This window comes from Oryctolagus cuniculus, chromosome 2 (genome assembly GCF_051225735.1).
Source record: "Oryctolagus cuniculus isolate XC-2025 breed Fujian yellow rabbit chromosome 2, ASM5122573v1, whole genome shotgun sequence".
Lineage (NCBI taxonomy): Eukaryota > Metazoa > Chordata > Mammalia > Lagomorpha > Leporidae > Oryctolagus > Oryctolagus cuniculus.
Window position 1 is genome coordinate 149,682,810 of NC_142868.1, and position 16,130 is coordinate 149,698,939.

Sequence of the window (16,130 nt, forward strand, 5' to 3'; positions counted from 1 at the left end):
CAGCTCCTGACTGGCCCTAGCCCATCCCAGCTGCTGTAGGCATTTGTGCATTCAATCAGCAGATGCAAGGTCTCCCTCTCTGCTTTCGTCTGTGTCTTTGTTTCTCTCTCTGCCCTTCAAATAAAAGTTAAAAATTAACTGGGCCAAATTCACTCAGTGGAATGAAAGAAGATTCTAAGTATTAATCTAAAAATGGGTCTAATTATTTACCTCAAGTGATTTGGTCATTTGTTAAAAGTCTTTTCCCTTTAGTTTTTATTTCTCTTGCATAGTAATGTTATGAAGTATGAAGAAAAACAAGGATTGGCAGGAAATAAAGTGAACTTGAAAATTTTGCCTTAAGCACTGGACAGGCTTTTACATGCCCAAAATACATGTGTTACTATATGTGCTCAGAAGTGACAATAAGCAGAAAACATCTGAGTAAGACACTCACTTGATGAAATAGATCAATGTTGACTGCGAACACATTTAAAGTTTATTCTTGGTTTTCCTACTGATAATTTGTGTAGTTCAGCATTTTGTGAATTTGAATATATAAAGAGCTGGAAAGCTTGAGTGACCATTGTTTACCACAATTTCAATGAAGATGTTAGGAAAACAGAATGTAATATGTCATACTTCAAATAAAATATAAAAGTCAGGTCTTCCTTATTATTTCAATATCTTTTAAATTCTAAACTTCAGGCTTTTGTTTTTGAAACACTCCTCTGTGAAGCTTAGGCAAAGTTGTTCAGCAGGGCAGACAAATGTACTGGCCAATGGACACACACACACACACACACACACACACAATTTTCATTATTTGAAAAGCAGAACCTGCTGGTTCATTCCCAAACTGCTCCAACAGCAGGGGCTGGGCCAGGACAAAGTCAGGATCTGGGAACTCAACATGGGTCTTTCAAACGGGCAGTAAGAACCCAACTATTTGGGCTATCACCTGCTGTCTCCCAGGGTGCACTTCAGCAGGAACCTGGGATAAGGGGCAGAGTCAGGACTTCCATGCAGATATTCCTTTATGGGTTTCAGTGCTATACCAAACATCTGCCCCTCCATCTGGCCAATCTATATGTTTAACAAGATAGTTAAATGGAAGAGCCCAGATATATATCAAAACTTTTAAAAGTCATCTCTAGGCTGGCGCCGCGGCTCACTAGGCTAATCCTCCACCTGTGGCACAGGCATCCCAAGTTCTAGTCCCGGTTGGGGTGCCGGATTCTGTCCCAGTTGCCCCTCTTCCAGTCCAGCTCTCTGCTGTGGCCCGGGAAGGCAGTGGAGGATGGCCCAAGTGCTTGGGCCCTGCACCCGCATGGGATACCTGCAGGAAGCACCTGGCTCCTGGCTTCGGATCGGCGCAGCGCCGGCTGTGTCAGCCATTTCGGGGGTGAACCAACGGAAGGAAGACTTTTCTCTCTGTCTCTCTCACTGTCTAACTCTGCCTGTCAAAAAAATAAAAAAAAAATTTTGAAAAGTCCTGTCTAAATATACAATATGAGTGAGCATTGTGGTGCAGTGGGTGAAGCTGCCACTTAGGACCCCCACGTCCCATAATGGAACGCTGGGGATTGAGTCCCACCTTTACCTCTGCTTCCAATCCAGCTTCCTCCTGTTAATGTGCCTGGCAGGTAGTCAACAATGTTTCAAGTACTGAGTCCCTGCTCTCACGTGGGAGACCTGGATGGAGGTCCTGGCTGGTCTTGATCCAGCCCTGCCTGTTATGGGCATCTGGGGAATGAACAAGCAGAAGGAAGATTTCTTTCTGTCTCTATCCCTGTTTCTCTCTGGTGTTCTGACTTAAAAAAAAAAAAAAAACTGTACAAGAATTGTATATTCAGGTACAAAGAAAGATCCTCATTAATGTTTATATATTAACATTTGGCAGTCAATTCACCTACAAGAAAAGTTAGAGTACATTTTTCTCACTACTAACAGATCCAATAGAGCATATAAATAATTTGGTGATTTCCTTTAATATTTCATAATAGGAAAATAGGCTCCTTTAAAATATTCTTTGAGAAGATAAATATTATGTAAACCATGTCATTTCCCAAGTTTGGTAACATGAAAATATATTCTCAGTTTATTTCACATATATTTTCTAAGTTGGAATGCTAAAGTGAAATGAAACCACACAAGAAAAAACATAAGACTTGGATTTACTATACTGTAGCAACTGGCAAAAAAAAAAGTACGTAATGTATGTCTTTCCTTGATACTGAATATATTATATAAACAAATGGACATTCAAAATGCAATTTAGATATCATATTTTATGGCCATCAATGATGTCAAATTAAAACAGGTATTATACACTCAATGTACAGGTCTGAAGTATTTAAAAAAGCTCAATATGTTAAATGCAGTATATCTCTAGAGAAATTAGGTATTGACTGCATGCCTCAGTGAGTAGAAAATCTACAAAAATCCATATCACACATTGATCCAAATATCGCTTTTTAACATTCCTAAGAAAGTAACAACTTTTAAAATAGTATTTTTGACACAGATATAATTCTTTTTAATTATCAGGCAACAAGAAGAAAATATGCCAATGTTTATACATGCGAGTTTTCAAAGATTTAAAAAAAACTGAAGAAACAAGCCCAACATATATTACTCTAATTTTATACTAAATGAAGCACTTCAGTCACTTACAAAATACCTTTAAATCACATAAGACAATTCGGTTTAGAGAAATAACTGCAACTTTTAAAATCATATAGTTATATGTATGAGAATTCAGGAATAGTTATCTATCCATTCATCCTTATACCCACCCATCTCTATGCATATTTTTGGTTTGCATAACACAAGTTAATAGCTACAACAGTTTTTTCTTTCTTTCTCAACCACTCTCCTTTTACATAAAAATTGAATTAGAAAATGCTTAGATGAAATAGCTGACCTGTATGTTGTATAAGCTTCTTCATTACAGAAGTTGATTAATCCACATGAAAATAAGATTTAGCTTTAGTTTCTAAATAAGTATGACAAAAAGTAGTAGAGACCATGTAGTGTGACCAGGTTAAATGCCTTTCCTGGGTGGCTAGGTCATAAATCAGTTTTACACTGAAGTGAATACTTCACTTGGCCTGACCATAGATACAAAGTTCCTTTGAAAAATTTAGGAAAATGAAATTCGAAGTATGATTTTATTATGGTGCAAAAAATTTTTGGAATCCATGCACTTTTCCCATAATATACACTTTCCAATATATTATGAAAACTTTCTGCACCAAAAAGCTTGATTTTTGCAACACATAAACTCCTGTGTTTAATCCCATCTGTCCATAAATTCTGAAGCACTTGACACATAGCAAATATTTAGGTAACTAGGAGTTATATTTCCTAGTGATAACTGTTTTTGCTCTTCATGCTTTCTTTTATATTATTGTTTCTTCACTATTTGATATCGCAGCTCAATTGCTAATTGTACTGAAAGTAAACACATGAATATTTATGACTAATATTCTACACTTACTTACAGGATTTATGGTCCTGTTTACTTCCTCTGGTTTTTAGATATGACTAAATAATTATTTCATTTCCAATAAAATCCCAAAATCGAATATTTCATTTTAGAAGATTAAATGCAAAACATTAGGAATTAATAGTATTCAAACATTTGAGAATATCAAACCTTCTCCTTCATTTAGCAGATTGAAGCCACATACTAAATTTTCAGCATATACATCATGTATGTATGTATGCATGTGCATATCTGTATCTACACATACATATATATTTGCCTAGAAATTTAGTTAGATCTCACCAGAAATGTGTTAAGGGAATCTACTATTTTAGGGGAATCCTATACAATCTATGATAAAAATGAATATCCATTCTAGCATATAACTTTCCAGTAAATGCAAAAATATTTAATGTAGGCCCTGGCCTGAGTGTTTGTTCATCAACAAGAACATACTACCATCTTTCACTGATCATCCTTAGTTCAGTCTTCTCTGCAAAACCCTAGTGTAACAAAGATCTACACAATTCATCAACATGTACTAGGATTTAGGGAAAAAACATTTTAACTGAAATACAGGATAAAAATTTGTTCAAATGTTTAATAAAGATAGCACAATGAAAACACTATCTGAAACTATAGAATTAACTGAAGACTTTCAGAATTACCATAATTCAAACATTGACCAGACCAACGTGTAATATCTCTACTTCCCCTTCTGTAATCACAAAAGTTTCTTAGTTATTTTAATACTTAATATTTGATATATCAGTAGTACAGCTGTCTGTTGAAATAACTGGCCCAGCTATAAGTATCATTAACATAACTAGAGTGCGGTTTAAGAATCTACATAATGAGGGCCGGTGCCATGGCTCACTTGGTTAATCCTCCGCCTGTGGTGCCGGCATCCCATATGGGCACCAGTTCTAGTCCCAGTTGCTCCTCTTCCAGTCTAGCTCTCTGCTGTGGGAAGGTAGTGGAGGATGGCCCAAGTGTTTGGGCCCTGCACCCAAATGGAAGACCGGGAGGGAGCACCTGGCTCTTAGCTTCAGATCGGTGCAGCGCCAGCCATGGCGGCCATTTAGGGAGTGAACCAATGGAAGGAAGACTTTTCTCTCTCTGTCTACAACTCTATCTGTCAAATAAAAAAAAAAAAAAAAACAATCTACACAATGAATTTCTAGTTTTCCCATTATTAAAACTGTAGTTTAGGGTTTCTTAAAATTCTACTAGATAATAAATAAGAAATCTGACAAAGATAAAATTTACTGAAAGAATTTAAACTGAAAAAAAAAACCCTGTATCAATAACCTTTTCATTTTTGTATTTCTCAATTAATACCACATCCAATCTTATGTGCAAATACTCATTGATTTATTTAAAAGGTAGGTTGTAAAATATTAATAAATTTCTGAATTACCATTAATTTTATAATTTTCTACTTAAATTATACTTTTAAAAAGTAGCGATTTTATTCTGATCAGGAATAGAAAGCCAATTTTGATTTCAGAAAATGTAACCTACGATTCTTCTTGAAAGGAAAAAAGGTATATGATCGACCCACCTGTTTTATTTTCTCATTGGCCTACCTTAAACTAGTTTGGGTTTTAATTGCTCTGGAAAATGATCAAGACCTTCCATATTACATGGTCAATGGTCCTTTTAATAGAAAACACAATAATATACAGTTGTTTGCGCCAACCAAAGCTCGTTAGAAACTATCAGTTCAGGGTAACAGCTCAACGACCATTAACAAGTGCAAAGTCTAATTGTCTTTTAGTGAAAACACTGTCCTTCTAAAGCTGCTTAAAAATTGTTTGATTTAGCACATATGAAAATACTTTTATAAACAAAGTTTAGAAAGAATATAATTTTGAAAGCCAAAGTTTTTCAATAATCACCATTTTTTTCACTAGCATAACATTAGAATTGACTTTTTGTCTTGCTGACAGAGCAACTAAGAAAGTACAGTTGCATTGACTATATTGATTGTGAACAAAGCAACCATCAGTGGGACTCTGCACCATATATTTTCAATATTGACCTCCTACTTCCTTTTCCATGGCTTTCTGGGTCAGCTATTGGATTTGGACTGCAGTGTAATAAACAGCTAAGGTTTAATTAATGGTAAATGAATACAAGACATAGGTTATGACTTTAACTAATTAGGGAATTGTTGAATTAAGTCTGCCTTGGAATGCAAGGCAGTACAATCAATATCCAATAAAAGGACTATGTATGTAATTTACCTGCAAATGTGTTTCCAATACCATCAAAGTGAGTTTAAATAAGTAAGATATATGAAAGGGGACTAGGAGAGATTTCCACAAGTTAACACTTTATAGTTTCAGAAAAGATATCTTTACTGTTGCAACTGTATCTTCTAGAGCTTCAAAAAGGGCAAAATGAACAACAGAAATTGTTTACAGGTGCACCTTTACCAACTCTGTGACATTCACTACAGTATCAAAATTCAGCACTGACCTCCAAGTTTAACCTATTCAAATCAGTTATTTTTTGGTCAAACTGAACATCAAGTTTTGCTTGCCTAACACCTTTTTCTCCTTCCTCACTTGTCAAAGTTTGTATCTCTGTCCACTGTTGTTGGAAATACTCATAGGCTTTACAGGAATTCACCACTTTTCATTAAAATATCATCAGTGCTCTCACTCTTCAAACTGATGACTGAAAGATCATTTCACACAGGCTTGTTGCTACTGACCATAATCATTCTTCCAAAATAAAAAACAACAAAAAGAAACCCACCTACTCCCTTATGAGCATCCAAGCTGGTGAACTCTAATGTCCCATTGTGGCCCTTTCTAGGATTTTCCTGATACTGTTTGTGGTTCCCGTTGGGACAATATCTGTAGCAAAGTCCATAATCTGCAAGATAAACCTGGAAGACACACAGAGACAAAAGAGTAATGCTTTCGTCCACTGAAGACAAAACCTTTATAATTAAGTCTTAAGAAACTGACAGTTTACAGAACACATCTACATTTTATTAAATCAAATGGTACCTTTGGATAAAATACACACAACTGGAGGGCTGTAACAACTAACTTTCCAACTTAAATCTTTACTTCATCACAGGCAAATTTTATTTTCAGTTTTTTATTTTGTGCTTAAATTCCCTTGCCTTGAGGTGGGCATCGAAACATCAGTCTTTTTATGCTTAGGAGGCTCTGCTTTTTTTTGTAACCCCCTCGCTGAAACATGAAAACTCTTTCAAGCAAGGAAGGGAGATGGGAACAAACATTCTAAAAATGAAAATTTAATGTTTTAAGAGTCTCCAGTAATAGGAAGAATAAAAATAGTGAATCAACTGTAAGAGGTAATGACTCAATAACAAAAATCTACCCAGAAAACACAAAAAAACACATCATGTTGTCTGGATTTAGGAGTGGAATGTCAATGCAGGACTTCCAGCCTTTTAGGCCAATCCATATTATCACTGTTACCTTTGTAAGTCAGTCAGAATCACAAGCAGAGTCTCCGAACAGAAATATAGATGTTAAAAGTCAGACAGCAATCCAGGCAAATTTTTCTCAGAGTATATTGAGGGAGAGAGCACAGGGAGGAGGAGTTCAGTGCGGCACACCCTGACAGTGTGACTGTGTTGACCACACATGCACTGTGACATGGAAAAAGAAAAAAGCACTGTGGTTCCAACTAAATGTTACCATGTTCCCCACCCCAGCCAAAGAAAGCTGCTTAAAACTTTCAAAGTTTATTGTTTTATGTTTATTTCTTTAAAATTTAGGGATTTGGGCAATGTTTCAAAATTTAACTACAAGACAATACAATATTGCAACAGAATTGGAATTTTAAAATATCTATTAAAAGAAAACAGTATTTGAATTTCAGTTTAAGTTTTTGGTTCAGGATAGCCTAAGTAGGAAGTATTTTGAACTTCACAATATAAACAACACAGAATTTTCTTCATCTGTTGGAGAACATAACTGCTAGACCATTTGGAAACATGTGTTGCTGAGTCTCTCTCCCAGAGATGCTGTGCTGCATGTAGTCTCAGAAGTATCTAATCACTCCGTCCCAAATAACTGGACACTTCAGAATCAGATGTGTAACTAGATGCTTGTTTTCACAGTTTTTGGTCAATGACTGTCTTCAGCAATTTTAAGAAGAGACTAGGGCTGGCACTGTGATGTAGTAGGCTAAGCCTCCGCTGTGGCACCTGCATCCCCTCTGAGTACTGGTTTGTGTCTGGCTGCACCTCTTTGGATTCAGCTCTCTGCATGGCCTGGGAAAGCAGAAGATGGCCCAAGTCCTTGGACTTTTGCAACCCCTGCAGGAGATCCTGAAAAACCTCCTGGCTCCTGGTTTCAGATCAGTCCAGCTCTTGCTGTGGCAGCCACTTGGGCAGTAACCAGCAGATGGAGGACCGTTCTCTCAGTCTCTATCTATAACTCTACCTCTCAACTAAATAAATAAAATCTTGAAAAAAAAATAGACTTAATTTTGCAAAGTGGATATTCCAAAAAAGTACATATTAATGACTGTATAAATAGAATTATACTTTAATATATAAGGACAGTTTATTATTTAATAAAAATCAATTTTTTTGCAGTCTTCAGCACAAAAAATAAGACCTAAACTTTATGGAGTGTCCACTATGCACAAGGCAGTGTGCTAAGTGCTTTATGTTCACTGACTCGTGTCCTCACAGAAATCCTCCAGCTAAGATTTCTTATTTGTATGGAAACTGCAGCTTAGTGAGATTGTATGCCGTGTGTGTAAAATGAAGTCAGGATTCTACGGTAGTTCTAACTCTAGAACCTTCACAATCATTGTCAAAGAGAAATTTCACCGGACAAGTTAACCTGAGAGGAAAGATTATATTCATGACTACTGTCACAGGGGAGAGAGGTGGAACTCAATCCACAGAAACAAAAGGTAGGAAAGGCTTCATGCGCTGCAGTGAGCCATTGAAAAAGTACTAGAGGATACGGTGGGTAGGCTGGCCAATGTGCTTTGCCCTGTATGTTTTCTAATGGTGTTCAGGGGCCTGCCTCCTGGAGACTCATCCCTTAAATTATGACTCCCAGGTTACTGGGACAGACATGCCTGTGCTCTAACAGTGGCAAGAGGCTTGGAAAATATGCACACCTCAAGACGGGCAAACAACGAGCGTGCAATTTCAAGTTTTCTTAAGCACATGCACCAGGAAAAAGCAGTCGGGGACTGCACAGTAGTCAGGAAGAAACCCATCAACTGTTTGTCAAGGGGAACATTTAGGCTGTCTTGGTCATCACTGAGCCACAAGCCTCATGATTGTGCTAGGTTACTCAAACTTTGATGGCAGTGCATGGTTTACACGTAACAAAGAGGCTAACCATGCAGTGAGAAAGATCACACATTAACCATTTCCTGATCATTTTAATCCAGGAGTATTTCAGAGCTATTTAAGACATGTATGCTTGTAGCCTTGGGGAGCATGCACTACGCACTCAAAGATCTCTAAAGCAACAACACTAGGTGTTACCCAGCCAACCAGTTGTCAAATGATTTAACCTTCATGACCCCAACAACTTATATTAAAATCTTCTGAGGATAGGGGCCGGCGCCGCAGCTCACTAGGCTAATCCTCCGCCTTGCGGCGCCGGCACACCGGGTTCTAGTCCCGGTCGGGGCGCCGGATTCTGTCCCGGTTGCCCCTCTTCCAGGCCAGCCCTCTGCTGTGGCCAGGGAGTGCAGTGGAGGATGGCCCAAGTGCTTGGGCCCTGCACCCCATGAGAGACCAGGATAAGTACCTGGCTCCTGCCATCGGATCAGCGCGGTGCGCCAGCTACAGCGTGCCGGCCGCGGCGGCCATTGGAGGGTGAACCAACGGCAAAGGAAGACCTTTCTCTCTGTCTCTCTCTCTCACTGTCCACTCTGCCTGTCCAAAAAAAAAAAAAAAAAAATCTTCTGAGGATAGGAAAACAGGATGAATAAGATTAGATGCTCTTTGAAAAACTAACTTCCATGGGGCCTGAGCTGCCCCATAGCAAGTAAAATTGCTGCAATGCAGGAATCCTATATGGGCACCAGTTTGTGTCCCAGCTGCTCCGCTTCCAATCCAGCTCCTTGCTAATGGCCTGGGAAAAGCAGTGGAGGATTGTCCAAGTGTCTGGGTCCCTGCTACCCACATGGGAGAAGCAGGTGAAGCTCCTAGCTCCTGCTGGGTTCAGCCTTGGCCACTGTAGCCATCTTGGTAGTGAACCAGCAGATGGAAGATCTCCCTTTGTCTCTGTACCTCTGAATTCCAATTAAATAATTTTTTAAAGAGACTTTTCAATATATTGGTAAGCACTGTCAGAGGTTGCCCTATCTATAAATAGCAGACACTGACAAAATATTTGCAGATGCAGTTCGATGGTCATTGCTGTATTATAAAATGGTCTACATCAAAAACAGTCACCTAGCATTGGAAATATTCTCTTATCTATACTAACTAAAAATTCTATTAATTTCAAATACGGTACTTAAGGTTACCAGCAACAGTGCTATCCTTACACGTAACCCCTTCTTCAGGTTCCATGGTTTTTAACAGCCCCTACAGAGGGTTCTTCTTAATCCATCCAATTTAAACAGTTTGCTGAGTAATTACATATTCAGAAATGCCATTTTCTGATTCTAACTGAGAAAAAAACCCTGCATATAACCCTGTGTGAATCAGGATGTCCCAAAGTTTTAGACAGTAACAGTCCTTTGGTTATATAATCATTCAGTTTTCAGAAATAAAGAAGTATAACCAATGGGACTTAATAGTCACTCAATAATCATGTACTGACAATAAATATTCCAATATTAATTTTTCAAAAGCCTTAAGTTTCTTGCAAACTATATAGCTTGGGGTAGTTTTTTAAATGGACTACCCTATTTTTACAGAGTTTATACATTAGTAAAATGTGAAAACTTTCCCCCCATGATAGAAATTAAATCTTTAGAGATGTCTGCCATCAAACTATGCACCTGGAGAGAAACACACTTAATAAAGTCCAATGAAACATCCAACTAGAATATATGTCTGATTTTACTAAAGCATTCTTGTGAAGCAAAATAACACATTCATTTGTTCTAAGAACCATGAAAATATTATTTTCTAGTTATTAATGCTTACTTATGCTGGATATTGGTCTAAGACTTTTACATATTGAAATCATTTGATTCTTACAATACTGCTTTTAAGGAGGCACAACTGTCCTTATTTTTAGATGGTAAAACAGATGCACAAAGAGGTAAAATAACTTGGCTAGGAACAGAGTTAAGAAGAGGCAAAGCCATAATTAAACCCACTGATTTTCATTCAGAGCTCATATCCTTAAAGATGCTCTATGCAAAATATGACTTCAGAAAATAGTTGGCCAGCGCTGCGGCTCACTTGGCTAATCCTCCGCCTGCGGCGCCGGCACCCCAGGTTCTAGTCCCGGTTGGGGCGCCTGATTCTGTCCCGGTTGCTCCTCTTACAGTCCAGCTCTCTGCTGTGGCCTGGGAGTGCAATGGAGGATGGCCCAAGTGCTTGGGCCCTGCACCCGCATGGGAGACCAGGAGGAAGCACCTGGCTTATGGCTTCGGATCGGTGCAGTGCGCTGGCCGCAACGTGCTGGTGGTAGTGGCCACTTAGTGGGTGAAACAGAAAAGGAAGTCCTTTCTCTCTAACTCTGCCTGTCAAAAAAAAAAAAAAAAAGAAAAAGAAAAAAAAATAGTCCCAAACTTCTATCGAACCTTTTGCCTGTAGTTAGAAGGTAAACACTCTTTTTTGTTTATCTTCTCTCTGAGCCTGTACAGGGACACAACTTCAGAATAAACAAGCAGGCTATATAATGAAGTGGATTCCATCATCCATGTTGAACAATTAATGGCTTGGAGGCCTATGTATGAGAACAAATCACTGTAGCAACACTGACTGACTTGACCTGACCTGCAGTGGCCAAGGGCAAAGCGTAAGTAGAAGCTTTCTGCCCTCTGTTCCCATTTCTCCCCGTTCCTCTTCCCTTTCCCTTCTACCAAAAGCTAATAACGTGGTTAACATACACCAGCATTCAGGAACAGAACATTATCCCGAGATTTCTACAAAAAGTATTTGGAAAAATACATGATCTCAACCTTCACCCAAAGATGTACGTCTAAGTCCCTGTATTAGTTTTGCAGGGTTGCTAAAATGACGTAGATGGCCTGAACAACAGAAATTTCATGTCTGCCAGTTATGAAAGCTAGATATCTCAAGTCAAGGCCAATGTGTTCCATTTCTCTCTCTCCTACATTATGGTAGCGTCAGGCACTCGTTGACTTCCACATGGTATTTTTCCTGTTGTTTTACATTGTCTTCCCTCTATGCATGTCTGTCTCTGGGTCAAATTTCTTCTTTTGATAAGGACACCAATCATATTGGATTCAGGCTCTCCATAAAGACTTCATCTTAACCTGTTCTGAAATAAGGTTACAATCACAGATGTTGGGGCTGGGGACTTCAGCAGGTTTTGAAGGGACAAAATTCAACCAATGGCAGTCTCTCTTTTCAGTTTCTCTTTGTGAATACACTGGAAGAGTTCTATGTGTAAGAAAACACTCATAACGGCTGTATTAAATAGTACCTGTCTCTTCACACAACTTCAAAGAAATTTAAGGAATGCACAAATAACTTCATTAACATACCTACCTTTACTACACCCAGCTCTACTTGCTTGGCTTTACCTGCTCCTACAGAGAGCTGAGCTACTAATTAATAAATTCATTTATGCATTAATCCATATTATAGGCCATCAGTATGCCAGCTGCTGGAACTGCATTAGTGAATAAAATCACATTCGCATGGCTCTGTTAGAGTAGATTCAAAAGCAGATGTGTAGCCAACAATCATCTGTCCAGTAAGCCTGAGGCTATGAGAGAAGGGACCAATGAGATTACATGATCCAGACTGCTGGACTTACAGGAAAGGAAACTGTGGCACTGAGAAGTCCATTAAGTCATAAAAAAAAAAAAAGAAAAGAGGAAACGAGAGCTAAGGTTTAAATGGAATACGAGAATAAGAATTATCTGAATTATCTGTGTTCCTATCGTCTGATGAATTTTACAGTAAGGAAGAAAGAAAGCAGATGAGCTAAAACTGTACAGTGGAAATGACATTGCGGTAATACAGTGAAATACCATTTTTTGGAGAAATATATATGTGTGTACTTATGTATTTAGCTAAAATTTCATGTCTATAATTTAAATAAAAATAAAATTTAAAAGATTAACTTATATCTAAGTGATAGATATAAAAGTGATCTAAGTGATAATTTATAATTATATTCATAATTTGTATGTAATTATATATTTAACAGATTTTAACTTGTCTCAGTCTTGTTAGTGCTGGAAAATAAACTTTACAAAAGGTTAATTTCAAATATGGAGGACAAGGTAATTTCTAGATTATAACCATGCTGTTTTCTTTAGTATATTCCACTCATCACTGCTGTCTAATAATAATAATAATAATGTTCTAGTTGCCTATGTTCAGTTAAATATCATTTGCACAGTATTGGAAAATATTTTTAACATGGCTGTACCCTGATTCTGAAACAGATGTCTTAACATGCCCATGTAAAGAATAAATTATGAAAACAGAAACACCATTAGGTTAACACTGCATTTGACAAATAATTTTAAAATATCTTAACAAGTCAGAGTTTAGTAAAACAGTATTAATACACCGCAGAAAATTAGATGGAAATAAAAATTGAAAGGCTGACTTTATCTTCATTTGACAAATGATACTAAAAGAATATCAAAAGTTTATAGATCTGATCTATGAAAAGCAGATATATATATATCAAGTTATCACAACTCAGAAGCAACACATTTGTATGACAAATAGTTATACTGCTGTGACTAAGAAAAAGTCATTGAAAGTGTGTATTTTCAAAACAACCCTATTGATATAAAGCTCAAAACATATTAAAAGTTCAAGTAATCAAAAAACAGGAATAATTTCAAAAGTATCATTGCTTAACAGAAACCATACAACAGAACCCCACCAGGAGGAAACAACCACATGCACATTATTGCTTGTTGTAAATCTAAACAGCACCGTGTTATTTAATCTATGGACAGGGAAATACTCTAAAGTAGGCTCGTCAGCAGTACCGTCTAAGAAATACTATAGTATCAAGCTAAGATATTTAATACCACTCTGGAGTCCTGGCAATATTTTATATTTCATTAACTCCAGACATGAGGAGAGCATCTGCCCTACTGCCATGAAAGACATAACTTCAGCTCAGTTGCATCTACCTCCTTCACTAGCAGCCCCAGAAGATAGAGTCACATGGGTGTTACTCAAAACCACTACTCGGTTTTCCAAGTACTAGATCAGCACTCATAAGCCTAACTTTCCAGTTATCTTTTTTTTTTTTTTAAGATTTATTTATTATTTGAGAGGTAGAGTTACGGACAGTGAGAGGGAGAGACAGAGAGAGAGGTCTTCCTTCTGTTGGTTCACTCCCCAAATGGCCACAACAGCTGGAGATGCGCTGATCTGAAGCCAGGAGCTTCTTTTGGGTCACCCACATGGGTGCAGGGGCCCAAGCACTTGGGCCATCTTCTACTGCTTTCCCAGGCCACAGCAGAGAGCTCTGGATTGGAAGACGAGCAGCCAGGACTAGAACCAGCGCCCACATGGGTTGCCGGCACCACAGGCAGAAAATTAACCTAGTGTGCCATGGCGCCAGCCCCCTCCAGTTATCATTATACAAATCTACACTACAGTCCAGAATCAGTGAGGTTTCTAAGAGAAATTTAAAACTTGATTAGGTAGTCAACAGATGGCCACGTACCTACCTAACAGGGAAACACAAATTTGGAAAAATTATTTAATTGAATATAATGTAATGCCTAGTGCCTAATAAACGTTCAGAAAGTTACTTGGAATTGATGTATACTGTCTTTTCTAAAGATACAGCTTTCTTTTAAACATATTTACTCACATAACTTAATAAACATCTTTTAATGTAATTTTTCTACATTTTTTTTTCTTTTTGAGAAGCAAAGAGAAAGAAAAGTAGAGAAAAGTTCTTGTCTACTAGTTTCATTCCACAAATGTCCAAAACTGCCAGGGATGGGCTGGGCCTAAACCAGGAGACTAGACTCAATCCAGGCCCCTCACGTGGGTGTCAGAACGCAGTTCATCTGGCCATCACCACTGCCCACCGCGGTCGACACAAGCACGAAGCTGGACTCAGAAGCCAGAGCTGGGGACTCAACACAAAAAATTCTCTGTTGGTGCAACACAAGCTTCTTAACCACCAAGCTAAGCACCCACATCCAAAATTTAAATTCTGAATTTAAGTAATTTTGTAATCAAATCAGTACTAAGGATATAATATTTCCTCTATTAGTATATGATACTAGCATTGAAGCATTTTCTTTAGTATTTTGTCTAAAAAAAATTTTTTAAAGCTCTTATTAAAATAAGGCTTTTTAAAAGAAGAAATAGGAAACTGCAGATTCAACATTCAGTGCATGGCAACAAGAGAGTAGCATTTTTAAGAACCTCAGAAAAAGGAAGTGTGAACCATGTATCTTAAACCAATCCAGCTACTGAACACTACTGAAGAAGTTTTAAATATGTAAGGGAATGAATGCTGTACCCACGGCACATAATCTACTAGAGGATGAGCTTTACCCAATTAAAGGATCACTGAGTAACTTTGGAAAAAGGACAGAAAGGTGAGTGTGTAATATACATATACACATAATCATATATAATTATATCTAAGATAAAAGTAAGGCTGGAGATAAATAAAAACATACAATATGATGATTTAAAAGTTTATGAGAAATGCATATTATGTTAAAATATTGTGCATGAATTTCAAATGTTTTGTACCAAAATAATTTTTTTTTTAATTTCACTTCTCCATGAAGTTTCTGAATTACTTTGTAAAAGGTCCAACAAAGTAAAGCAGTACAACTGAAAACTGAGACAACAAGAAGGGAAAGATTATTGAGAGCGACTAAGTAGTAGGTGGAAGTCAAAGAATACCACAAAAAGCTACAACACAGTAAAATAAGGTTAAATGGAAAGGACATAAAAACAACTTCCAGAGGCCAGCGCTGTGGCACAGTGGGTTAAAGCCCTGGCCTGAAGTGCTGGAATCCCATATGGGCGCTGGTTCTAGTCCCGCTGCTCCTCTTCTGATCCAGCTCTCTGCTATGGCCTGGGAAAGCAGTAGAAGATGGCCCGAGTCCTTGGGCTCCTGCACCCACGTCGGAGACCTGGAGGAAGCTCCTGGCTCCTGGCTTCAGATCAGCGCAGCTCCAGCTGTTGCGGCCATCTGGGGAGTGAACCAGCGGATAGAAGACCTCTCTCTCTGTCTCTACCTCTCTCTGTAACTCGTCTTTCAAATAAATAAAATAAATCTTAACAAAAAAAAAAAAAAAACAACTTCCAAACATATTATTACAGAGACAATCATTGTAACAAGTTAGACACTATGGAATACTACTCTGCTGTAAAAGAAAAAAAAAAATGAAATCCTGTCTGTTGCAATAAAATGGATGCAACTAGAAGCCATTATACTTAGTGAAATAAGCCAGTCCCCAAAAGACAAATATATGTTTTCCCTGATCATTGGTAACTAATAAAGTACAGAAAATGTAATGTATGAGTGAA

At 37.8% G+C, this 16,130-nt stretch overlaps 1 protein-coding gene across 23 annotated transcripts in view; it reads right to left on the reverse strand.

The window, feature by feature from the left end:
- The window catches only part of VRK2 (VRK serine/threonine kinase 2), a 110,244-nt gene that overhangs the window by 41,719 nt on the left and 52,395 nt on the right, over nucleotides 1–16,130 (reverse strand). For 22 of the 23 annotated variants that reach the window (XR_016230340.1, XR_016230341.1, XR_016230338.1 and 19 more), the window contains one exon: nucleotides 6,236–6,368. Coding sequence is in view for 16 of the 23 variants with exons in the window: in XM_008254375.5 (XP_008252597.1) it covers nucleotides 6,236–6,368 (133 nt within the window). In the remaining 7 variants the exon portion in view is untranslated. Of the gene's footprint in view, nucleotides 1–5,058; nucleotides 5,083–6,235; nucleotides 6,369–16,130 lie in introns of those variants that run through there. The other variant, XM_089327637.1, reaches the window with a different exon arrangement.